At 38.4% G+C, this 26360-nt stretch overlaps 1 protein-coding gene across 3 annotated transcripts in view; it reads right to left on the reverse strand.

The window, feature by feature from the left end:
* ASH1L (ASH1 like histone lysine methyltransferase) overlaps positions 1-26360 on the reverse strand; it is a 238891-nt gene that overhangs the window by 111601 nt on the left and 100930 nt on the right. For all 3 annotated transcript variants that reach the window (XM_021667330.2, XM_012449852.2, XM_012449853.2), the window contains one exon: positions 19286-19387. In XM_021667330.2, the coding sequence (XP_021523005.1) occupies positions 19286-19387 (102 nt within the window). The remainder of the gene's footprint in view (positions 1-19285; positions 19388-26360) is intronic.

Here is a 26360-nt window from a genome sequence, read left to right on the forward strand (position 1 = left end):
CTGTGTCTAGAAAAATAAAATTTTAAAAAAGTAAAAAATTTCAAACTCTCAGCTATATTTGATACATAATTCTTTAAAATTCTGCCTATACTATTTCTATAATATACTTTGATTAACTTTCAATTACTTGCAACTCCATTAAATTTAACTGTGGAGGTCCTCAATAGAGAGTACTTGTTATTTACCTTTTATACTTACTTTCCCACTGGGAACATGTTTATGCTCATAGTCTCAATTAACATCAGTATGTAAGTGACTTCTAAATATTCATACCAATCTTCAGTTTTATCTGAAAATTACCAAAACGAAAAATGACCCCTTCCTTTTCTCCAACCTTTAAATGCCAGTGTTTTTTCCTGTCTCACTCTCTATTCTTTCTTTTGCAATTCCTTCAACTATTATCTATATTCTGATGACTACTGAACTTCTATTTTCTGAATAGACCTTTATTCTAATTGTTGACTTTTGCATGTTTCACGAATTTCTCAAACTCATATTCATATCTCATTTCATTTTCGCTCCCTTCAACCTTGCTCCTCCCTCCATGTTCCCTACATCAGTGAATGATACCATTAAGCTAACTATTCAACATTACATATACTGCATCAATCATGTGGCAGGATGTTAGTTATCCAAGCTCAGGCCACATCATTTATTCTTGCTCCTTCACCCTCCCCCCAATCATAAAATTCTGTTTTCTGTTAGTTTAAACTCTTGAACCTATCGACTTTCCTTTCTTCTACTATATCCACCAAGACTAAGATAATGTTATCTCCCTCCCCTGATGCAATAGCATAATTCCTTGTAGGGCTACTAAAATATGTACATTAATCTCCTGATGCTTTCCCTATCAAGTTGTAGTCTCATCCTTCTTTGCTTCAAGCTGCCACTAAAGACTTGCTTTAGCAAAGAAATTCTATGGAAGAATGTGATGATTTCCAATGTTAGGTTAGAAAAGGCATCTCTCTCTCTCTCCACAAGCCCTTGGATTCAAGCTTCCAAACTGTAAAGGAAGCCCAAGCAATAAGTTGGCATACTGACCAACAGATCCTGCTGAGGTCATAGCCAGCAACCAGTATCAACCACCAGATATTTGAATAAGGAATTCTTTTTTTTTTTTTTTTTTTGAGACAGGGTCTCACTATGTTGCCCAGGCTGGAGTGCAGCAGCACAATCTCACCTCACTGCAACCTTCACCTCCCTGGCTCAAGCAATTCTCCTACCTCAGTCTCCTGAGTACAAGGGTACTACAAAAGTGCACCACCATACCCGGTTACTTTTTTGTACTTTTTGTAAAGACAGAGTTTTGCCATGTTGCCTAGGCTGGTCTCAAAATCCTGAGCTCAAACGATCCGACCACCTCAGCTTCCCAAAGTGTTGGGATTACAAGTATGAGCCGTCTGCCTGGCCAAATAAGGAATTCTTTGAGATGATGTTAGCTCACCACCATGAGGTTACAACCAAAGGAAGGGAATCCTGAGAAACTTTGAGATGATAACTGATTGTTATTGTTTCGTGCCAGTAAGTTCAAGGTTCTTTGTTATTGAGCAATAGACAAGTGAAACATTGTTCTTCCTGCTTCTACTTTGATCACTGTCTAATCCATTCTTTAGATAGCAGTCTGAGTGATCTTTAAAAAAAACACAAATTTTATCAGGTTTCAGCTTCTACAATTCTTTTTTTTTTTTTTTTTTGAGTCGGAGTTTCGCTCTTGTTACCCAGACTGGAGTGCAATGGCGCGATCTCGGCTCATCGCAACCTCCGCCTCCTGGGTCCAAGCAATTCTCCTGCCTCAGCCTCCCGAGTAGCTGGGACTACAGGCGCACGCCACCATGCCCAGCTAATTTTTTTTTGTATTTTTAGTAGAGACGGGGTTTCACCACGTTGACCAGGATGGTCTCGATCTCTTGACCTCGTGATCCACACGCCTCAGCCTCTCAAAGTGCTGGGATTATAGGCGTGAGCCACTGTGCCCAGTCTGCTTCTACAATTCTTAAAAAGGTTCTTACCACAACTTCAAAATTATGATTACCTATTCTTCCAGCCTCAATCTCATATTATCTTAGATCCTTAATTCTAGCAATAATAAACTTTAGTTCCTTAAACTCATCATGTTTTTTCTTGATTCAAGGCCTTTGGGTGTGCTGTTCTCTCTACCTGGAATAATCTTTCTCCACAAATTCATCTGCTTAATATCTATTCATTCTGCAACCTCCTCATTCTTAATTTAGGTCCCCTATTAAGAATTACCATAATACTTTTTACTTTCCTAACACTAATCACACTTCAAATTAGTGGTTTAATGTATGTAATTCTCAAACAATGTTTGGTCCATTAACGTGGTGACTGTATTCATCAAAATCATTTTTTTTTTTTTTTTTTTGGAGAGGCTGGAGTGCAGTGGCATGATCTTGACTCACTGCAACCTCTGCCTCCAGGGTTCAAGCAATTCTCCTGCCTCAGCCTCCGGAGTAGCTGTACTACAGGCTCGCACCATGCCCAGCTAATTTCTGTATTTTTAGTAGAGACAGGGTTTCACCTTGTTGGCCAGGATGGTCTTGATCTCCTGACCTCATGACCCACCTGCCTTGGCCTCCCAAAGTGCTGGGATTACAGGTGTAAGCCACCACACTCAGCCCAAAATACCTTTTTAACTCCAATGACCAGGACATAATTCATCAACACTTAGTTGAAGAATGAATCCTAGGCTTAAAATCTTGGAATTCTTTTTATCTCCCCTATCCCTTCATCAACTACTCAGAGCTACCAATGCATTTAATCCATGAATATCAGTTTAAAAGAGAATCCTAAAATGAGTACATACTTTTGAAGCCTCCTTCCTGAGCCATTCACCTAGAGCTATTAATACCTCACATTTCAGTTTTGAATTGTTCCTATCTTCACAAATTCTGGTCCGCTAATTTATGTTTCTTGGTAGTCTAGGACATGATGCTGCACACTATATTTTAGATGTAACTTATTTTCTTTCTTTTCTTTTTTAAAGACAGGGTTTTACTATATTGGTCAGGCTGATCTCAAACTCCTGACCTCAGGTGATCTGCTCGCCTCAGCCTCCCAAAGTGCTGGGATTACAGGCATGAGCCACCACGCCCGGCTAGATGTAACTTATTTTCAAAATTAACTTCATTGTGGTAAAGTATCATATAAAATTCGGTATATGTCTTTTACATATACATTGAGTTTTGAAAAATTTATTAAGGGTCAAGATGGCCAGGGGGAGACCTATGTTAATTCTAGGTAAATAATTATAAGCTTGATTGGCTCACAGTACACTGAAGTTTATAGACCAAACTAAACTATATTATTGGTGCAGTTAATTAGAAATCAATCGGCAACAGGAGGCCTAAGGTAAAAACCATCTGTGAGCGCAATAACATCGGGGAACACCGCAGGGTGGTTGCAGAGCAGGGAAAACTGCTCTGCTCCCACGAATGCCTTCTCAACATGGAGACTGCATGAGGCCCTCGTAAAGAGGGCTTATAAAAGATCTCTGAGAAGGGAGGCAACCTCTGCTCACAAGATCCGGGAGGGTCTTTGCAGATGGGAGCTGGCAAGGAGGAGAAAAACCTTGCAGGGCAGAGATCATGGAACACCCTCAGGCTCTGCCTAGGTTCTCAGAATACGGAGTGATTTTAATTGCTCTATGTCCTCAATGCTTGCTCCTCATCCACTATACTTCTGATGCAGCCACACCCTGATAACAATCGGTGATTAAACTCAGAGTACTTGTTTAGCATGTCTTAGAAGGATCTCAAGTGCTCTCCCCCGGCTATCTTACCTATCCCTTCACCCTCCCCTCCACACACGTAAGATCAATGATATGCACATAATAAAAGTGTTTGGAGCCCAGAGCTGGGGCCAGCTCAATTCCCATGCTTGCGTTGATCCCCTGGACCCATGCTGTAAATTCTACGCTTGTGTCTCTGTCTTTATTTCCTTTTCCCAATCCCTCATCACTGCTGGGACTAAGGGCACCCATGTATGGGGCTGGGGCTGGTACCCAACATTTACCATGGAGCCATCATCATAATCAATATACAGAACATTTCTGTCACCTTAAAAAGCTACTGTGTGCCCTTTCCGAGAAAACAAATTGCCTGTCATCCACAGCCTCAGGGAACAACTGATCTGCTTCCAATTATACATTACGTTTCTTTTTCTAGAATTTCATATAAATAGAAAGAATATACCAGCACTTTGGGAGGCCAAGGCGGGCAGATCACCTGAGGTCAGGAATTCAAAACCAGCCTGGCCAACATGGCGAAACCCTGTTTCTACTAAAAATACAAAAAATTAGCTGGGCGCAGTGGTGGGCACCCATAATCCCAGCTACTTGGGAGGCTGATGCAGGAGAATTGCTTGAACCCATGAGGCGGCGGTTGCAGTGAGCCAAGATCGCGCCATTGCACTCCAGCCTGGGTGACAGAGGGAGACTCTGTCTGGAAAAAAAAAAAAAAAATGGAAAGAATATATATTTTATTGTATGGCTTCATTCATACAGCATAAATCTGAGAATCATTTACATTGCTGTGTTTCTTTTTACTGTTCCATTTTACTATTTATATATTTCTTTTTACAACTCAATTATATGAATATACCATAATTTCTTTACACATTCACCTGGAAATCTGTGTTGTTTCAGCCATAAAGAAAAAATATCCTATGAACATGTGTGCACATGACATTTTGTTTAAACATTTCATTTCTCTTGGGTCAACACCTAAGACTGGAATTACTAAATCTTTTTTTTTTTTAAGATGAAGTCTTGCTCTGTCACTCAGGCTGAAAACCATCATCCTCAGCAAGGAGATCCTCAGTGCAGTGGTGTGATCTTGGCTCACTGAAACCTCTGCCTCCCAGGTGCAAGCAATTCTCCTGCCTCAGCCTCCCAAGCAGCACCTGACACCACACCCAACTAATTTTTGTATTTTTAGTAGAGATGGGCTTTCACCATGTTGGACAGGCTGGTCTCAAACTCCTGACCTGAAAAGATCTGCCCACGTTGGCCTCCCAAAGTGCTAGGTTTACAGGTGTGAGCCACTACACCCAGCCTGGAATAACTAAATCAACTAAATGTATGTTTAACTAAAAAAATTTTCCAAAGTGATTGTTTCATTTCATAGTCCAATAATCAATGACTGGGTTAAAGATCCTATACATCCTCACCAAGATTTGAAATTATCCAGTCTTCTAAATTTTAATCATTCTAATAGGTGTGTTCTCATTTATAAATTTAATTTGCACTTCCCTGATGTTGAGCATATTTTCATCAGTTTATTGGCAATTCATATGCATTCTTTTGAGAAAATTCTATTCAAATCATTTGCCCATTATTTTTATTGGGTTCTTTCATTTTGTGGCTTGCATTTTCATTTTCTTAAATAGTTTTCTGTTTGTTTGTTTTTTGAGATGGAGTCTCACTCCGTCACCCAGGACGGAGTATAGTGGTGTGATCCTTGGTTCACTGCAACCTCCACCTCCCGGGGTTCATGGGATTCTTGTGTCTCAGCCTCCTGGGGAGTTAAGATTACAGGTGCCTGCCACCATGCCTGGCTAATTTTTGCATTCTTTTCTTTTTTTTTTTGAGAGGGAGTTTTGCTCTTGTTACCCAGGCTGGAGTGCAATGGCGCGATCTCGGTCCACCGCAACCTCCGCCTCCTGGGTTCAGGCAATTCTCCTGCCTCAGCCTCCTGAGTAGCTGGGATTACAGGCACGTGCCACCATGCCCAGCTAATTTTTTGTATTTTTAGTAGAGACGGGTTTTCACCATGTTGACCAGGATGGTCTCGATCTCTTGACCTCGTGATCCACCCGCCTCGGCCTCCCAAAGTGCTGGGATTACAGGCGTGAGCCACCGCGCCCGGCCAATTTTTGTATTCTTAACAGAGATGGGGCTTCACCATGTTGGGCAGGATGGTTTCAAACTCCTGACCTCAAGTGATTCACCGTAACTGGCCTTGTTTATTCTTTAAAGGGACAAACAAGAACAGAGTTTGGGCTCTGTTGCCCAAGCTGGAGTGTGACAGCAGAATCAGAGCTTACTGTAGCACCGATCTCCTAGGGATCCTCACACATTAGCCTTCCAGGTAGCTGGGACTACATGATGGGCAGGATGGTTTTGAACTCCTGACCTCAAGTAATCCACCGTAACTGGCCTTGTTTGTTCTTTAAAGGGACAAACAAGAACAGAGTTTGGGCTCTGTTGCCCAAGCTGGAGTGTGACAGCAGAATCACAGCTTACTGTAGCACCGATCTCCTAGGGATCCTCACACATCAGCCTTCCAGGTAGCTGGGACTACAGGCATGAGACAGGACACCTGGCTAATTTTTTACCTTTTTTTTTTGTAGAGACAGGGTCTCACTATACTGTCCAGGTTGGTTTCCAACTCCTGGGTTCAAGTGATCCTCTGACCCCAAGTGAGTGTTTTTTTGTTTTTTGGTTTTTCTATAGAGACGGAGTATTCCTTGATGAGGAGGACAATGATCCTCCTACCTTGGCCTCCCAAAGTGTTGGGATTATAGGCATTAGCCACCAGGCATGAGTAAAATTCTTAAAGTCTGATGAAGTCCAATTTTTTTCAAATGGTCCTTGCTTTTTACACTATTTAAGAAATCTTTGACCACTCCCAATGTCTTAAGGAATTTCTCCTCTTCTTCTAAAAGTTTTATTGTTTCTGAAATTTCACAGGGGTATATGATCTTTTTCAAGTTAAATTTTTCATGTGGTATGAAACAAGGTCAGTGATCTTTTTATTTCATAAGGATATCCAGTAGTTACAGCACCATTTGTTGAAAAGACTATGCGGTGGCTCACGCCTATAATCCCAGCACTTTGGGAGGCTGAGGTGGGTGGATCATGAAGTCAAGAGATTGAGACCATCCTGGTCAACATGGTGAAACCCCGTCTCTACTAAAAATACAAAAATTAGCTGGGAATGATGGCACATGCCTGTAGTCCCAGCTACTCAGGAGGCTGAGGCAGGAGAATTACTTGAACCCAGGAGGCGCAGGTTGCGGTGAGACAAGATCGTGCCATTGCACTCCAGCCTGGGTAATAAGAGTGAAACCCCGTCTCAAAAAAAAAAAAAAAAAAAAAACTATCCTTGTACCAGTGAAATAGATTTGTCAAAAATTGATTGAAAGTTAAAATATATATGGATTGTCTACTTCTAGACTATTCTGTTCCACTGGAAAATATGCTTATTTCTTCATCAATTTCACACTGTCTTATTACAGTTTCATAACAAGTCTTGTTATCAGTTATAATTAGTAAGTCTAATTTTGTTGTTTTGGCATTTTTAGGTTTGGCGTACCTTTATGTAAATTTTATTATTATTTTATTTCCTTACCATTATTTCTGAGATAAAGTTTCACTCTTGCTGCCCAGGCTGGAGTGCAATGGCACAATCGTGGCTCATTGCAACCTCCACCTCTCAGGTTCAAGCAATTCTCCTGCCTGAGCCTCCCAAGTAGCTGGGATTACAGGCACCAACCACCATGCCCAACTAATTTTTTGTGTTTTTAGTAGAGATGGGGTTTGACCATGTTGGGCAGGCTGGTCTTGAACTCCTGATGTCAGGTGATCCACCCACCTCAGCATCCCAAAGTGTTGGGATTACAGGTGTGAGTCACCACACCTGACCTAAATTTTATTTTTTAATAATTAAAAAAAAAAAAAAAAGAGGTGGGGTCTCTATGTTGCCCAGGCTGGTCTTTAACTTCTGGGCTCAAGTGATCCTCCTGAGGTGGCTGGGATTACAAGTGTGAGCCACCACACCTGACCTCTATATAAATTTTAGAATCAGTCTGCCAGTTTATATTAAAACCCTGCTTCAATTGTATTGAGTCCATTGACTAAAGTGATCTGGAGAAAGATGACATCTTAATAATGAGTCTTTCAAAAATGCCTCTGGCATATCTCTTCATTTATCAATTTTTCTCAAAAATACTTTGTATTTTTTTATTTTAATTTTTTGTGGGTACACAGTAGATGTATATGGTTTTGTTTTTGTTTTCCCTGAGGGACAGGGTCTCACTATATTACCCACACTGGACTCAATCTCCTTGGCCCAAGTGATCTTTCTGCCTCAGTCCCCGGAGGATGCTAGGACTATAGGCATGAGCCACTGGGCCTACATTGTACTTTTTATTATACAGATCCTATACATGTTTTTCTAAATTTATCATTAAGACTTTAATGGCTTTTAATACAACTTCAAATAGTATTGTTTGTATTTCAATTAACTTATTTACTTTCTTTTGAGACAAGGTCTTGCTCTCATCCGGGCTGGAGTGCAGTGGCATGATCTCGGTTCACTGCAACCTCCACTTCCCGGATTCAAGAAATTTGTATGTGTCAGCCTCCCCAGTAGCTGAAACTACAGGTGTGCACCACCAAGCCTGGCTAATTTTTGTATTTTTTTTGTAGAGATGGGGTTTCGCCATATTGCCTACACTGGTCTGGAACTTCTGGGCTCAAGTAATCCACCCACTTCTGTCTCCCAAAGTGCTGGTATTACAGGTGTGAACCACCATGCCTGGCTACATTTCAGTTTCTGATTGTTCACTGTTGTATACAGAAATACAATGATTTCTGTATGTTCAGCTTAAATACACAAACTACATTGTTAAAACTCACTTATTAAGTTCCAGCAGCTTTTTAACAAATTCCTTGGGAATTTTCTGCAAACTGTATTATCTCTGAATAAGACATTAAGATTTCCCTATAATGTTGAACAGAAGTAGTGGACAGCTTTACCTTTTCCACAATCTTAGGGAGGAAAGGTTCGGTCTTTCACCATTAAGTATTAGGTTTGCTGTAGGTTTTTCTGCAAACACCCTGCATTGGGTTGAGCAAATTCTAGTGTAGTCTTATTTCCTAAGAGCTTTTTTAAAAAATCATGAATGGATGTCAACTTTTGTCAAACATATTCCCTTAATCTACTTAGACGATTAGGTGATTTTTCTCATGTATTATTTTTCTCAAAAAATATTAATTTAGGCCGGGCGCGGTGGCTCAAGCCTGTAATCCCAGCACTTTGGGAGGCCGAGGCGGGTGGATCACGAGGTCAAGAGATCGAGACCATCCTGGTCAACATGGTGAAACTCCGTCTCTACTAATACAAAAAATTAGCTGGGCATGGTGGCGTGTGCCTGTAATCCCAGCTACTCAGGAGGCTGAGGCAGGAGAATTGCCTGAACCCAGGAGGCGGAGGTTGCGGTGAGCCGAGATCGCGCCATTGCACTCCAGCCTGGGTAACGAGCGAAACTCCGTCTCAAAAAAAAAAAAAAAATATATATATATATATATATATATATATATATTAATTTATTAATTTTGAGACTGGATTATGAGACTAGCTAATTTTTATATTTTTGGCAGAGATGGGCTTTCACTGTGTTGCCAAGGCTGGTCTCAAACTCCTGAGCTCAGGCAGTCCGCCTGCCTTGGCCTCCCAAAGTGCCAGGACTATAGGTGTGAGTCACCACACCCAACCTTGTTAGTGCCTGTCTTTTGGGTATAAACCATTTTACCTGGGGTGAGACAATATCACATTGTAGTTTTGATTTGCAGTCCTCTGATGATCAATGATGTTGAATACCTGTGCCTGTTGCCATGTGTAATGCTTCTTTTGAGAAGTATCTCTTCAGTCTTTTGCCCATTTTTTGATCGGATTATTAGATTTTTTTCCCTGCAGTGGTGTGAATTTACATATTCTGGTTATGAATCCTTTGTCAGATGGGTAGTTTCCAAATATTCTATGCATTGTCTCTTCACTTTGTTGATTGTTTACTTTGCTTGCAGAAGCAGAACTCAATTTGATGACATTTATCCATATTTATTTGGCTGCCTGTGCCTGTGGGGTATTGCTCAAGAAATTTTTGCCCAGACCAATGTCCTGGAGAGTTTTCCCAATGTTCTCTTATAGTAGTTTCATAGTTTGAGATCTTAGACTTAACCCTTTCATCCCTTTTGATTTCAGTGTTGTATGTGCTGAGAGAAAGGAGTATACTTTTTCTTCTGCATATGAATGAATATCCAGCTTTCTCAGCATCATTTATTAAAGAGACTTTACTCTTGGGACCTCTGTCAAAAATGAGTTCACTGTAGGTGTGTGGATTTGTTTCTGGGTTCTCTCTCCTGTTCCACTGGTCTGTATGTCTATTTTTTTTTTTTTTTTTTTTTTGAGATGGAGTTTCGCTCTTGTTACCCAGGCTTGAGTGCAATGGCGCGATCTCAGCTCACCGCAACCTCCGCCTCCTGGGTTCAGGCAATTCTCCTGCCTCAGCCTCCTGAGTAGCTGGGATTACAGGCACACGCCACCATGCCCAGCTAATTTTTTGTATTAGTAGAGACGGAGTTTCACCATGTTGACCAGGATGGTCTCGATCTCTTGACCTCGTGATCCACCTGCCTCGGCCTCCCAAAGTGCTGGGATTACAAGCTTGAGCCACCGCGCCTGGCCTATATGTCTATTTTTATGCTAGTACCATGCTGTTTTGGTTATTATAGCTCTGTGGTATAAATTCAAGTCAGGTAAAGTGATTTCTCCCTTTCAGCTCAGAAATAGTTTTGGCTATTCTGGGCTAATTTTTTTTTTTTTTTTTTTTCATTTTGCTGATGGTGGTGGTGGTGTTATTGTTGTTTTGAGATGGATCTTGCCAAGGTGCTCAGGCTGGCCTCAAACTCCTGGGCTTAAGCAGTCCTTCCTCTGCCTCAGTCACCCAAGTAGCTAAGACTTCAGGCACAGGGGTACCACAGTTTCCAACTTTCACTTTCTTATTTCTAATGTGGGTTTTACTTGCTATTCTTTTTCTAGCTTCCTAAAAGTGAGAACTTGGACGACTGACCTAGATAGATCTTTGGTGTTTAATATCAGCTATAAATACTCTTAGATGTATCCCACAAAATTTCTATGTATTTTCAGTTTTATTCATTTCAAAGTATTTCTAATTTCATTTTTAACAATTCGTTTTTTACTTATGAATTATTTAGAAGTGTGTTATTTAATTTCCACATATTTGGATAATTTCATATATTACTGAATTTAATTCTCTTATGGTCTGAAAACATATTTTGCATGAGTTTAATCTTTTAAAATGTATCAAGACATTTGATGATCCACGATAGGATTGTATTATCTTAGTATAATTCCACATGCACTTCAAAAGAATATGAGAAAAATGTGTTTTTATTTTCCCATTGGTTGACAATTTCTGGCACTCTTTATTCCTTTGGTAGATCCAAGTTTCTACCTACTATATTTTCTTTTTGTCTCAAGAACGTCCATTAGTGTTTTTGCTATTGTAGGTCTCCTGGCAACAAATTCTTTAAACTTTTCTTTTTCTGATAATGTTTATCTTGCCTCCATTTTTGAAAGGTATTTTTGCTGGTTAAAGAATTTTAAGTTGACAGATTTTTTTTTTTCTTTCCACACATTAAAGACATCATTCTATTATGTTTTGGCTTGTAAAATTTCTGACAATATGTCTGCTGATAGTTGTTACTATGTTCCTCTGTATGTGTTTTTAATTTTGTTTCTGCTGGTTAATTTTAAGATTTTTCTCTTTACAATTGTTTTCCAGAAATTTGATAATGATGTACTTTAATTTTTCTGTGTGTGCTGTCAGTGTGTTTATCCTACATGAGATTCGTAGAGTTGCATGGATCTGTGGGTTATAGCTTTCAAAGGAAGGGTGAAAAAATTATTAAACATTATTTCTTCAAGTGCTATTCCCGATGTCTTCTTTGTGAGATTCTATCCCATTTATATTAACCCTCTTGATATTGTACCAGGTCAGTAAAGTTACATTCATTTTTTTTGGTCAATCTTTTATTCTACTCTGTACTTCACTATGGATAACTTTTATTTGTATTTCTCCAAATTTAGTCATCTTTTCTTCTGTAGGATCTAATATGCTATTAGATCTGTAAGATGATTTAGTGAAATTTCATTTCAGATATTGTATTCTTCATCTATAGAAGTTGCATTGGATTTTTAAAAAGAGATCAAGTCTCCACACGTACAGGCTAGAAAACCGTGGCTGTTTCCAGGTGCAATTAGAGTACACTACATCCTCGAACTCCTAGCCTCAAACTATCCTCTCTCCTCAGCTTCCAGAGTAACTCGGATTATAGGCACATGCCATCATGCCTAGAGGACTTTTTAATAATTTTCGCTTCTATCCTATGTTCACATTTTCCTTTAAATTATCAAAAATAGCTTTTTTAGCATACTTCTCTATTAATTATACCCCATGTTATTTCTGTGGCAGTTTCCACTGACTTCTGCTGAGTCATATTTTCTTGCTTCTTGGCAAGACTATTAATTTTTTATTGGATATGCTAGATAGTGTCATGTTACATTAAGTGTTTGGAATTTGTTGTCTTCCTTTAAAAAATGTTGAAGTTGAAAAAACTGGAAAATTTGTACACTGTTGTTGGGAATGTAAAATGGCACACCATTGTGAAAAACAGTATGGCAATCCACCAAAAAATTAAAAACAGAATTATCATATAATCCAGGAATTCCACTTCTGGGTATATATCCAAAAGAACTGAAAGTAGGGTCTGGAAGAGTTATCTGCTCACCACTGCTCATAGCATTATTATTCACAAACGCCCAAAAGTTGGTAGCAACCCAAGTAACCATTTATAAACAAATAACATTAAACAAAATGTGGTAAAACATACAAAGGAATATTATTCAGCCTTAAAAGGGAAGGCAATTCTGACACATGCTAAAAAATGGATAAACCCTGAGGACTTTATGCTAAGTTAAGTAAGCCAGTCACAAAAAGATAAACACTGTATGGTTCCACTCTAATGGGTGATTTTCAGAGACTGAAGGGACAGGGGATTATGAAGTTCTCATTAATGGATACAGAGTTTCAGTTTTGCAAGATGAAAAGAGTTACGGAGATTGGTTGTACAATAATGTAAATGTACTTAACACTAGTGAATTAACTGTATGCTTAGAAATGGGGAGTCTATGCTGAACATCATGATGACAAAAGCAAAACACCACCTCAAAAAAAAATAATGGGGAGTCTAGCTCTGTCTCCCAGGCTGGAGTGCATTGGCGGGATCTCAGCTCACTGCAACCTCCATCTCTCAAGTTCATGTGATTCTCCTGTCTCAGCCTCCAGAGTAGTAGTCATCAAGCCTGGCTAGTTTTTATATTTTCCGTAGAGACAGTGTTTTGCCATGTTGGCCAGGCTGGTCTCGAACTCCTAACCTCAGGTGATCTGCCTGCCTTAGCCCCTCAAAGTGCTTGAATTACAGGTGTGAGCCAACACACCAGCCAGCAAATTTTATATTATCTGTACTTTGCAATAAAAAAAAAATTAAAATTAAAAAAATTTTTGTTTTTGGTTTGTTTTTTCACAATTAAAATTTTTTCAAATGTTAAACTTTGTTTTAAAAATCAGTTATTTGTAGAACAGTGTGACAGTTTGAGTCGCTGAATCCTGTTTTAAGTCATTACTACGGTCTAGTGTAATCTTCACTCCAGAGATACTTTAGCCTGGCTAAAGTATAACCTTTTTTTTGTCTGAGACAGGGCACCATCTTGGGTTCACAACCCACTTACTTCTTTGGTCATGGCATATATATGATGTATTTTAAACCTCAATACAAAGTTTATGGAAGCCTTTTCTGATTAACTTTTCATCATTTCAGCATTCAGCTATGTGTAGAAATATTACTGTACAGGCCAGGCATGGTGGCTCACGCCTGTAATCCCAACACTTTCAGAGGCTCAGGTGGGCGGATCACTTGAGGTCAGGAGTTCGAGACCAGCTCCTGTTCAACATTGTGAAACCCCATCTCTATTAAAAATATAAAAATTAGCTGAGCATGGTGGCACGTGCCTGTAGTCTCAGCTACAAGAGAAGCTAAGGCAGGAGAATTGCATTAACCTGGGAGGCAGAAGTTGCAGTGAGCCAAGATTGCAACACTGCACTCTAGCCTGCAAGATAAGAGCAAGACTCCATCAAAATAAATAAATAAATAATATTACTATATAATAAATAGTATATTGTATTGTTGCTCTCAAGATAAACTGATCTTAACATAAGTTCCCTGGTATTAGGGAATGTCTCTTACAGTCTTTAGGCTTAATATAGTAGTTGAATTTGGCAGTCTGAATATAGTAGTTGCTCAATGATAAAAATTTAAAAGAACCACCTCTCTCATCAATGTAACAATATTTGTAAACCAGCTATAAAGAGATGAAATGATTTTGTGAAACACTATTGAAGGGCTTTATGTTTTCTAGAATGTGAAAATTACCATGGATTTGTGTCCTAATTATAAAAATCTTCAGAGTTACATCAAATCCCCGAGAAATGAGAGGACGGACATAAATATCTTAAAAACTACAAATATTAGAAAAAGACTTCTAAGAGAGATGTAAACTTTAACAGACTACTTGCAAGTACTCATTACAGAAATGAAAATAGTTATCCTCATATTACATCCTAAAGTCCTAATAAGATATTAAAAACCTCCAGAAAAGGCTTAGATTTTACTCATCAATAATAATTTTGTACTATGGGCTCCTGATATGCGTAATAATGACTACAGCTTTCAGTAAAACCACATTATTTAGTATATTATTCCTTTGGATTTATCTCGAAATAGGGAATTTAGTTCAAGGATGGGCCTTGAGGCACCCTATCCAAAATATAAATTACATTTTGTTTTTACAGTTGTTTATACACCTCAGTTTACTAAACATGGTTTGCAGAGATATGGTATTCCTTTGACTACACCTAGAAGGTTAGGACATGATTCTGGTTTGCACCTTTAAATTGCAAAATAAAGGCTGTCATTTCCTGTGTTGCTGCAATATATGATAAAGCTAGGTCAACCAAAATTGTGAATATACTGATTTTAAAAGCACAGGTTTATATTTAATTGCAATTCTCCAGAGTATTTGTATTTGATTCTACAATGAAACTGGGAACACTAACAACCTATGACAAATTTTACTTTAATTTTTTTCTGGGTCTGACAAGCAATATAAATCTGTAGGAGAGGCAGAGAATCAGTAAGAGCTTGTGGTCAGGAACTCCTTCTTTTTCTTCTTCCTTCCAAAGCCAAAACTGAAAGAAGAAACTATCCTTTTCTGTGATAGGTTCATTTCTATTTCCCCATACATTGTTAAGGTCACCTTTTGGGCGTTCCAACTTTATGCATGGAAATCTGATGTGGTCTTCTGTTCTACTAGAGTCCTAAACTCTGTCTTTTGTCTCTTGCACCTGGATGTGTTCCAATTGCCAGGCTCCCAGCCACCAGAGATCAAGCAGATGTCAAGCAGCTCTAACACTCTTTATCTCTGTTGAATCAAACTTTCTGAAGTTTCTGGTTTCCTATTTAGTTACTTCTAAGTTTAGTCACACTATAAGAAATGTTGTCCATGTATTTTTAGGTTTTAGATAACAAAGTGTTTGTTTGCTCTGCACATCTAATCTACCACATTGCTGGGAAATACACAGCTCTAATTTATCTCAATGCCACCTGAATTTTAAGTCTCCTTTCCCTCTTTCAAGCTCCCAACTTTCACACTCTCAGACTATTTTTTCTTATTTTCCCAATCATTTGACATGTCCTGATCAAACTCTTCTTGAACTCTTTGTGACATTTAATGCTGACTAATCTGTTCCACTCTGAAGTCTGTCTTTTTTAGGCTTCTGTGATATATATGGTTTGATGTTTCATATTTACGTTCTCATTCACTAAACATCTTTTCTTCCACTTCCCTCCAAAATGCCCAAGTTTCTTAGGTCTCCGTTCCTGTCACCTCACTTAACATGTTCTCCCTGGGTGATCTCTTTCACTGCCAATTCAAGTTAATATATATAATTAGATCTTTATCTCTATCACAGATGTCTCTCAAAGTATAAACCACTGCTTCCAACAGTCTATTCAATATCTTTACCTAAATAGGCCAAAGACAGTTCAAATTTAATATATCCCAGTCTGAAGCCATAATCTTCTCTGTGTGCATGCATTTGTCACACTCCATTCTTCATATTGTAATGTTGCAGCATTTTTCTAATAATATTATTACTTATAAATATTTGCTATCCACTCCCCACCACCAAAAGGATTGTACTTTCTAGTCCCACTGACACAAGACTTAACCCCGTTACTTGGTTTGGCACTGAAACATGAGAGGTAATATTTCATGCAGAAATTTTAATCACCAGTTAGTGCTTTACTATGGCCCTTTCCCTCTGCCAGAAGACAAGCAACATTCCAGATATAGGCTCTCTGTTAGCTGGGGTCCTAGAGGGAAGGCAACATGGAGTGGATTCTTGATGGTTACACAGCATGAACAAAAAATAAGCCTTTGTTGTTTTAAGCCACTGAGATTTGGGGATCATTTTTTAACACTGTAAGACCTATCCTATTCTTACTAATAGAGTACATCAAATAATTTATCTTCTTTGTCAGAAATTGTTCAGTAGCTTTCAATTGCATGTACAATGAAGTTCCAACTCCTTTGAATGAAAAAGCATGCCATATGATATAGTCCCCATTATTACTTTTACAACCTCCTTTTCCAACCACCATCATCACCGCTTTTAGACATTAGTCATATCCAACAATGGGTGATTCTTCAAGAACAATATGCTATGTAATGGTTTTGTGCCTTTCTTCAAAAGTGCCATTGTTACCGTATTCAATACACTTTACCCTTTATGTTGTCCCACTTGCCTACTTAAGTAAATTCAATATATAGTAGTGTGTGTGTGACTTATTGAGTGATATCTTCTTTAGTCATTTGAAGTGGTTAGTGCTTGAGTTTCCCTGTGTCATAGCATTTTGTACACTGCTCTGTTACATAATTTAATACACTGCTTTTCAGTGAATATGTCTGAATTCAGGCCAGTAACTTCATCTTATTCATGTTTGTCTTTCCAGTGCTCACTAATCACACACAGCAACCCGCAATAGAAGTCTAATTCAATGAACAGAATAGTCTCATTGCAAAAGAAACATTATGAATGTAGATATTCTTTCTTTTGCTTACAAAAGTAAAATATTTTGGTGATTTTCATCAATGATATGTCCCTTATCAAAATCTCATTCATTCGTTCAGAGGTTGATGAACTTTTTCTGTAAAAGGCCTGAGTAAATATTTTAGGCTTTTGAGGACACACATAATGTGCGCCTCATATTATTATTTGTCTTTCCCCCCTAAGCTTTTAAAAACATAAAAATCATTCTTAGCTTGAGGGCTACACAAAAACAGGTCTTGGATTGCATTTGGCCCACAGGCTGAGTTTCCTTACCCTGATCTAGGTAGACATCAGAGAAATTAAGTCATTTATTGTTAGAGCATAAAAGTCTCTCCAAGGTAGTATAAAAACAAAGCACCAAGAGAGACACAACTATGAGTGCTGCCAAAGGGACAACTAGACTAACAAAGAGCTTCTAAAGATAATCATCAATTAAATTCAACAAATACCATAATGATACAATTTGAAAGGCCTTCCACTTCTTCAAAGACCTAGAGATAGAAAGGTAGGAGGATACTTCCTTATTTAAGTTTTCACAACTTCCAACTGTGTTTAAGGCTCTACATCACTAGCTCTCTACTACCTTTAAAACCTCATATTAAAAAACTGTCTTTGGCTGGGCACAGTTCCTCACTCTAGTAATCCCAGCACTTTGGGAGCCCAAGGCGGGCAAATCACCTGAGGTCAGGAGTTCGAGACCAGCCTGGCCAATATGGCTAAACTCCATCTCTACTAAAAATACAAAAAACTTAGACAGGTGTGGTGGCACGTGCCTCTAATCCCAGTTGCTTGGAAGGCTGAGGCAAGAGAATCACTGGAACCGGAAGTCGAGTTTGCAGTAAGCTGAGATTGCTCCACTGCACTCCAGCCTGGGCAGTAGAGTGGAACTCCGTTTCAAAAACAAATAAAAATTGTCTTTAGTCCAACCACACTGGCTTACTTATTTATTTACCGATTGATTGGTTGACTGAGACAGAGTCTTGCTCTGTCACCCAGCTGGAGTGCAGTGGCGTGATCTCAGCTCACTGTAACCTCTGCCACCTGGGGTCAAGTAATTCCCCTGCCTCAGCCTCTCGAGTAGCTGGAACTACAGGCATCCACCATCACACCCAGCCAATTTTTTGTATTTTAGTAGAGATGGATTTCACCAGGTTGGCCAGAATGGTCTCGATCTCCTGACCTTGTGATCCTCCCACCTCGGCCTCCCAAAGTGTTGGGATTACAGGCGTGAGCCACCGCGCCCGGCCTCTTTTCTTGAACACTCTTAACTTTCTTTAATATATTCTTCTCTATCAGGAATTAACCTATCACTCTCCATCTCTTCCAATAAAATTAATAAATTTTAAAAAATTATTTCTTACTCTTCAACCGTCAGGTAAAGGCAGAAGACAGGTATAAATCATCCTCTTTTTGTTGTTGTTGTTGGTAAACACACAAACTGTCAGTAAAAAGAAAACTGGAAGCATACCCTACATGTCTGTATTAATTATACAAATATACTGTATTAATGGGTTGTAAATATATAAACATTAGCAATTAATAAGTTTAAAAATAACTATTAATAGAGGTTCTCCTCACAACCTCTTAATTATATCCCTAGAGATTCATGAATGCTACCTTGGTTTACTAGTTTACTAAACAATTTATTTTTTTTTAGACAGAGTCTCACTCTGTCGCCAGGCTGGAGTGCAGTAGAGCGATCTACACTCACTGCAACCTCCACCTCCCAGGTTCAAGATATTCTCCTGCCTCAGCCTCCCAAGTAGCTGGGATTACAGGCACATGCCACCATGCCTGGCTAATTTTTGCATTTTTAGTGTGGATGGGGTTTCACCATGTTGAACAGGCTAGACTCGAACTCCTGACCTCGGGTGATCACCCACTTCAGCCTCCCAAAGTGCTAAAATTATAAGCATGATCCACCCACGCCTGACTTTAAGCAGTTTTATGTATATCTAAATCTTTATTAAACAGCTACAATCCACATTCCCCTATTATGCCCAACACATACTTTTACTTCAATTCAACTTGGTAAAGGTACTATATTGTTTCAATGTACATTACTGATTCTCACATACCAAGTCACTGTTTCAACTCCTTTGAATTAAAACAAAACATACCACATATGATACAGTTCCCATTATTTTTTCTACAACATTACATTATAACTCCTTATTCACAAATAACAAATGGGAAACTATCTTGAAAATCTGGTAAAACAAATAGCACTAGCCTGTTGAAGAAGTACTCTCAGATGAAGACCTTTTCCGGGTAGGGCTACAATTTGTGCTCTCTGATGGTCGCTGGGAGGGTTTATCAGAGGTTGGCTGGGAACCTGGAGAAACAGAAAAAGATAGAAATCACAGAAAAATTCAGATCTAAAAATAATGCCAAACCATCCTTTGTTAGAACTTGTTACAGTTTAGATGCTGCCACTGTTATCCCCTGTAATAATATGACTTGTACGCTAACACAGGAGGAAAATAAGCAGAGGACAAACCACACTATATGTTGTTGTCACAATTTCACAGGTCTTTTTTTTTTTCTTTGAGACAGTCTTGCTCTGTCACCAGGCTGGAGCATGATCTCAGCTCATTGCAACCTCCGCCTTCCAGGTTCAAGCAATTCTCCTGCCTCAGTCTCCTAGTAGGTGGGACTAGAAGCTCACATCACCATGCCTGGCTAATTTTTTGTATTTTAGTAGAGATGGGGTTTCACCATGTTGGGCAGGATGGTCTCAACTTCTGACCTCGTGATCCGCCTGCCTCAGCCTCCCAAAGTGCTGAGATTACAGTCATGAGCCACCGTGCCTGGCATCACAGGTCTATATATATAATTTATCCTGTTACATTACCAGAAAAAAAAATAGTTGTTTTTTTTTTTAATAATAGAGACGAGGTTTCATCATGTTGGCCAGGATGGTCTCTATCTCTTGACCTTGTGATTCGCCCGTCTCGGCCTCCCAAAGTGCTGGGATTACAGGTGTGAGCCACCGCATCTGGCCAAAAAAATAATTTTAATGGAAGAATAAACAATATTTGATTTAGTTTTCACACGTTACTAGCATAAAACATTTAAAATATTGATAAAAATTACTAACAATATTTTAACCAAATCTGTTGTGGATTACTGATTAAAATTCATCATATAAACTGATAAAATTTACAATGCAATTTATTTTAAAAAGTTGATGTGAGAAAAGCAGGTCCAACCTGACCAGGTCATTTAAGAGAATCAGAGATTAAAAGTAAAGGATCAGGCTGGGTGCAGTGGCTCATGTCTGTAATCCCAGCACTTTGGGAAGCCGAGGTGGGTGGATCACCTGAAGTCAGGAGTTCCGGACCAGCCTGGCAAACATGGTGAAACCCCATCTCTACAAAAATACAAAAGTTAGCCAGGCATGATGGTGGGTGCTTGTAATCCCAGCTACTCAGGAGGCTGAGGCGGAAGAATTACTTCAACCTGGGAGGCAGAGGTTGCCGTGAGCAGAGATCATGCCATTGCACTCTACCCTGGGCAACAGAGCAAGACTCTGTCTCAAAAAGAAAGTAAAGGCTCAAACCTTAAACTCACACGTCCCATCCAATTCACAGAAATAATCTTCACATTCTATGTTCATCCTCCCTTAGCAAATTCTAGAACTGGTAATTTAATCCATGAAACAGAAAACAGAGTAGGTCTCTTTTAAAGAAAAGCTATACACTTAAGGATCCCCGGCTATATAAAGCTCATGAAGACAAAGAAACTCAATTTCCTTTCAAAAAGTTTCATGCTTTTAGCAAAACCCCAAATCTATACAGCATAATTTAATACATTTCCTGCTCAAAAGAGATGTTGTTCATATAAAATTACTTTCCTGATAGTAACCTGATTATTATTCTTACATTGAATTCCTTTTACTTTCTTTTCCCTGTTGTCTTGTGAAGAATGGGTTCCTTTTTTCTTTTCTTTTTCTATTTTTTTTCGACCCACTGGATTCCTTATAATCTAAAATGCCAGCTAATAAGAGTAGGTAATGAATGTCTACCTCATGTTCGTCAAAAAACTAGTAGTACTCTTTTATGCTCACTTATAGGAAAAAATTACAAATAAAAAAACTTATGTGTAACTGGAGCCACAAAAGGTACAAGAAGTCAAAAAGTTGAAGATTTTAAAGATCTACTCCTAAATGAAAGTTAACTACTAAAAGAAGATGTGATTAATTCACTGAAGGACAACTTGAGGTCAGAAGAACTGACCTTAAGTTTGCTGTTTCATTTTCTCTAAGAAAAATAGTAGACCATGAGCCTTGCTTTAATTAAATAGTATCTTAAATCACATTACTGTAAATAGTCTTTTAGTAGGCTATGGGAAGCTCTGCTCAGGTAAGATGTAAGACTATATGCTGCCATTCAAGAGTAACAGGTTAGATTTTTTTAGAAAATTAATGATAGTACATCCTACTTCTGAAACACAGTGATGATTGATATAGACCTATTCAAGAAGCAAGAGTGTTTACTATTGAATCCTAAAAACAGATACAAGATAGATTTTTAAATCTGACAGTATAATAAATCCCCAAGTGTGGTTCAGATGAGAGAATTCCACTAAATAACTGAATATCACAATGAAACATCTTAAGAAATAAAAGTCTAGGCAACAGTGAAGACGTAACTTTAAGTATTAATACTGCAAACTTCATACACTGGACAAATACATATTTCCTACCCAAGACAGAAGACAACAGAGGCCAAGAAGCCTGAGGTAATGGTCAACTCTCTTTATCACCATTCCTGATCATGGATTAAGTACTAAGAAAAGAAGGGGTTTGAGAGCACATTTTGTTTTTGCGGGGGGAGATGGACTCTCTCTGGGTCCCCCAGGCTGAAGTGCAGTAGTGCAATCTCAGCATACTACCTCTGCCTCCTGGGTTCATGCGATTCTCCTGCCTCAGCCTCCTGAGTAGCTGGGATTAGAGGCATGGGTCACTGTGCACAGCTAATTTTTGTATTTTTTAGTACAGATGGGGTTCCACCATGTTGGCCAGACTGGTCTCGAACCCCTTATCTCAAGTGATACGCCTGCCTCAGCCTCCCAACGTGCTGGGATTACAGGTGTGAGCCACTTTGTCCGGCCCTGAGAGTACTTTCTATAAAGTGTTCTCTCTCAGTCATAAAATAACATTTATTAAGTGAGTATTGTTTTTATACTTGGTACGATGCTAGATATTGTGAAGTTGGGGGAAGAAATATACAAAGAGTAATAGTCTCTGCCCCCAAAGAGCTTATTAATCGTGTATATCATCACGCATTATATTTTAGGTGGCACTTGTGCCATCCATTCTTGATCTCCAACTTAAGTTCTTAGGCTATTTGGTAATGTTTCCTGAATTTCTTGGTCACCTTCCAGAAAGTCTTGATGAATGCTTCAACAATTCCTTTGATCATCAGGATATCCTGAGAATCACCCTGCCTGGCCTCACCCACCTCAGGGTAAAAAGAGGGTACAGGCAATTTCTTCAAAGCTCCTTCTTTTGGTGGCATCTGGAGCTTCAGAGGAGGCAGTGGGAGACGGAATGGGGGTCAGATCCCTGGAGATCGTTATTGACAGCATTGTACAGCAATTCCTGAGAAACTGAAACAATTGAGAGATTGGCTTAGCTTATTAGCTTCTGAGTCATTTTTCACTTCCTGAAAGCCGGCAGCCTATTCTTAGGATTTAATAGGAGATTTGAGTAAAACTTCATTCAGGAATGTTCTCATTTTTCATTTTTAAAAGTTTGTTTGAATTCCCTGTTCATACAACGTAGAAATATTCTTAACAGTATTCCATATTTTAAAAGAATAAAGTTGTATCCCTGAGATATAGATCTCTATCGCTTGGTAATCATCAGCTCTAGCATCTTATTTCATTTAAAAACAGTGCGCACAGACGCAGTAAGGAGATGAGGATGCCTGTAAAACATTACTTAATGATATGAAGCAACCAAGGTTAAGACTGGTAAGTGATGATATCACTTATGTACAAGAAATAGCAACCAGTTAAAGATGCTCGAAGTGTGTTAAAATTAGCCTAACGGTAGGAATCATACAAAATCTGCAAACGTTAGCTGTAACACTGCCAGAAATACACTGTTTTATAAGTGCCAATTTGCAGTTAGGCTTCCAAGAAGAACCAGATAATGCTCAGAGAACTAGTATGTCCACTTCAACAGAGACCAATATATATTTATGTGTCCAAATCTAAAACAATGCAGAGTTGAGTGTAATATGGTGTTCAGAACATGGACTATGGAGCATTCTGGGTTTGACTCCTGGCTCTGGTACAAATTAAACTAGAGAGAATCTACAAAAGTAAATGTGCCTGGAGTTTGGTTTAATAAAGCTAAGTCACAGCATTATTGTGAGTCCCAAAATGAGATAATATAATACAAAAATAACTTTATAAAATTTAAAGCATTTTATAAATATTAGTGACTATTATATATAAATTGACTCCTTAGGTTTATCATGGAACTTTTAGATAGGCAGGTGCGGGGGCTCATGCCTGTAATCCCAGAACTTTGCTAGGCGGATGTGGCCGGGTTGCTTGACTTCAGAAGTTCGAGACCAGCCTGGGCAACGTGGCAAAACTCAGTCTCTACAAAAAAAAATACAAAAATTAGCTGGGCATGGTGGCACATGCCTGTTGTCCCAGTTACTTGGGAGGCTAATGTGGGAAGATCACTTGAGCCTAGGAGGTAAAGCCTTTAGCGAGCTGTGATTGCACCACTGCACTCCATCCTGGGCAACAGTGAGACCCTTGCCTCAAAATAGTAATAATAAAAAAAAAAAAACAGAAGAAGAGCAGTGAGTTATACCCAGTAGGGAGCTAGAACTAGCCTATAACATCAAGCATTTACCTTAAACATAGAGTGAATCCAATTAAGTACTACTACTCATATAGGCACCTCCAGGGCTAATAGGCACTTGCAGGGTAGGAAAAAGTTACTCTGAATCTTCTAATTCACCGACTCTTCGCCACAGCTTTTCCAGAGTATGCCCAAGAGATGAGTCAGAACCAGAAGATGTCTGGCTTTCTGCTTACAGGGAGAAAGTAGTTTTCTGCTTCCCCTACTTAGCTCTTTTTGTTGCTGTCTCTATCATGTGACAAACGTTCGTTCAAGTCTCAAGAGTGGCCATTTTTGATTTGCCTGGAAGGATGTGTGGAGGCTCCCCACTCCACAAAGAACAAGAGCTTTATATGAATTCTAGTTCAAGAAAATCTGACACTTCCTCAAAGCATATACACAAAGAACACAATTTTAGATATCAAAGAGTTCCCATCATTTTTCATTTCAAAAGACTATAAAGCAGGATAAGTACTTCAGAAGTGAATAAAGACTACAAATAAGAATTCCTCAGTTCACAGTATTACTGGGTAAACGACTAGTGTGTGTCTCATCACTGAGATGATGACAGCTTCAGAAATAGGTTTAGAAATTCTACACACATTAAATGCAGGAAGTAGAAATTACAGGCAAGCTGCAAAAAATGTATATATCTAAATAAAATTGGATTTCAGGATAAATTTAAGTTGAATAAGGGAAATACTTTTTCTTCAGCTGGAAATAAAGGCCCTCATGTAAACAAGGCAGACTACTAGTAAGAAAAAAGACAGAAAGAGAGAATACCATAAACTGGAATAATACAAAGGGAATTAAGAATTAAAACCAAACTGGCAAATGTGAAGGAACCTTGGAAGTGGTTTTAATTATAGACTCTCTGGATATTATTTGGCCAGTATTTGATGAACTTTTAAAGATAAAGACAGTATTTAGAGAAACATTTTTATTAGTTTAAACAAAAGGGGAAAGGTAGTATTTTTACAGCAAAACCGTTAAGAGGAAATCAGGGATACAAATTGTCAGAAAGTTGAAAAGAAAAAAAAAACACACAACTGGATCATAAAGAAATAAGAAAATCTTTATGAAAATCTTTACAATAAACACAAAATGAGCAGAAACCAAGCTCATTTTGTTTGGTTCTATTCTCAAACTGACTTGCCACAAAAAATCTTGATTGACGTTTCCATTGCAGGAACTAAAACAAATCAATGATAAAAAAAGAAATGCTACTTTTACAGATGCCTGGGTGTGAAGACAGAGTAAAACAGGCAAAGATATCAAAATAGAGAAAATTCCCACTGATAATGTGTCTGCAGTGGTGGAGGCATCCCAAAGAATCATGGGAATAAAGATTCAATTAACTACTAATTGAAGCCCTGAGCATCCTAGCCTATAAAAACAAGGAATTTCCCTGGTGCCAAATACAAATCAGCAAAAAATATAGTGAATTAAATCAATAGTTGGTTGGACAAAACATGTATTTCTTTACCTTAAGTTCACTATTAAAGCTGTTATAACTTAACGTAGTATGAATTTTGGTCACATTCTGTTTGAAGATCAACACTAAAAACACAAGTAACTAAGAAATCATTTATATGAGTGGAATATTTGATGTTTGCAATGCCAGAAATATCTTTGGGTGAATTATGGAAAAATAGGTTAAGTATGCAAGTCTGGAAGAATGCTATGTAGTCAGTTCAAATATATTATTGATTTTAAAATAATATGTTTTAAAAGTTTTCTAACATTAAAACTGTTCCTTCCCACCAAAATTAAATCATGTTAGGAAAGTTTAGTTTTAAAAAAGATTCTTCTTCTTTCATTATTTATAAGTCAAAGCTATTTGGGAATGTGTGTTAAACAATGACTGAACCAAAATTGGTTGTAATAAAAATGGCTACCATAGTAAAAGAATATGAACATAATATACCAAATTATTCGAGAACTTCTAATCAAGTTTGTGCTCCCAGATTCAAGTTCTGAATCCTTTGGTATAGTTCACAGTTCACAGCCGCCTTGGAACCTTCTTGTGAAGGAGCTGAATGCTAAGATAAACGCTGGGTCCACAACAAAAACAGCTGTTTTCAATTGTGGGAAATATACTCACATAAAGCAATACATTTTATCTGACACACCAACTAGATGCACTATAAGAGAGTGACTCAGAGCCTGTACTGGCGATTCTGAAGCTAAAAAGTCTGTGTTTTTCCCTCTCTAATTAAGCTGTTTTTCATAATGCCCAAATCACATCATTCACTGAAATGGAATTCTTCTGGAAATTCCCATAAACTGCACTAACCTCATCCATAATCAATTTTCCGCTTTCATCTCTATATGTTCACACTTCATTTATAGAGATTTTTTCCTATCATGTTTTAAATTTCTTTTTAAAATTGATACATAATAATAGTATATATTTATGGGGTACATATGATATTTTATT

The sequence above is a fragment of the Aotus nancymaae genome, unplaced genomic scaffold (genome assembly GCF_030222135.1).
Source record: "Aotus nancymaae isolate 86718 unplaced genomic scaffold, 86718_ANA_hifiasm-v0.15.2.pri h1tg000108l, whole genome shotgun sequence".
Taxonomy (NCBI): domain Eukaryota; kingdom Metazoa; phylum Chordata; class Mammalia; order Primates; family Aotidae; genus Aotus; species Aotus nancymaae.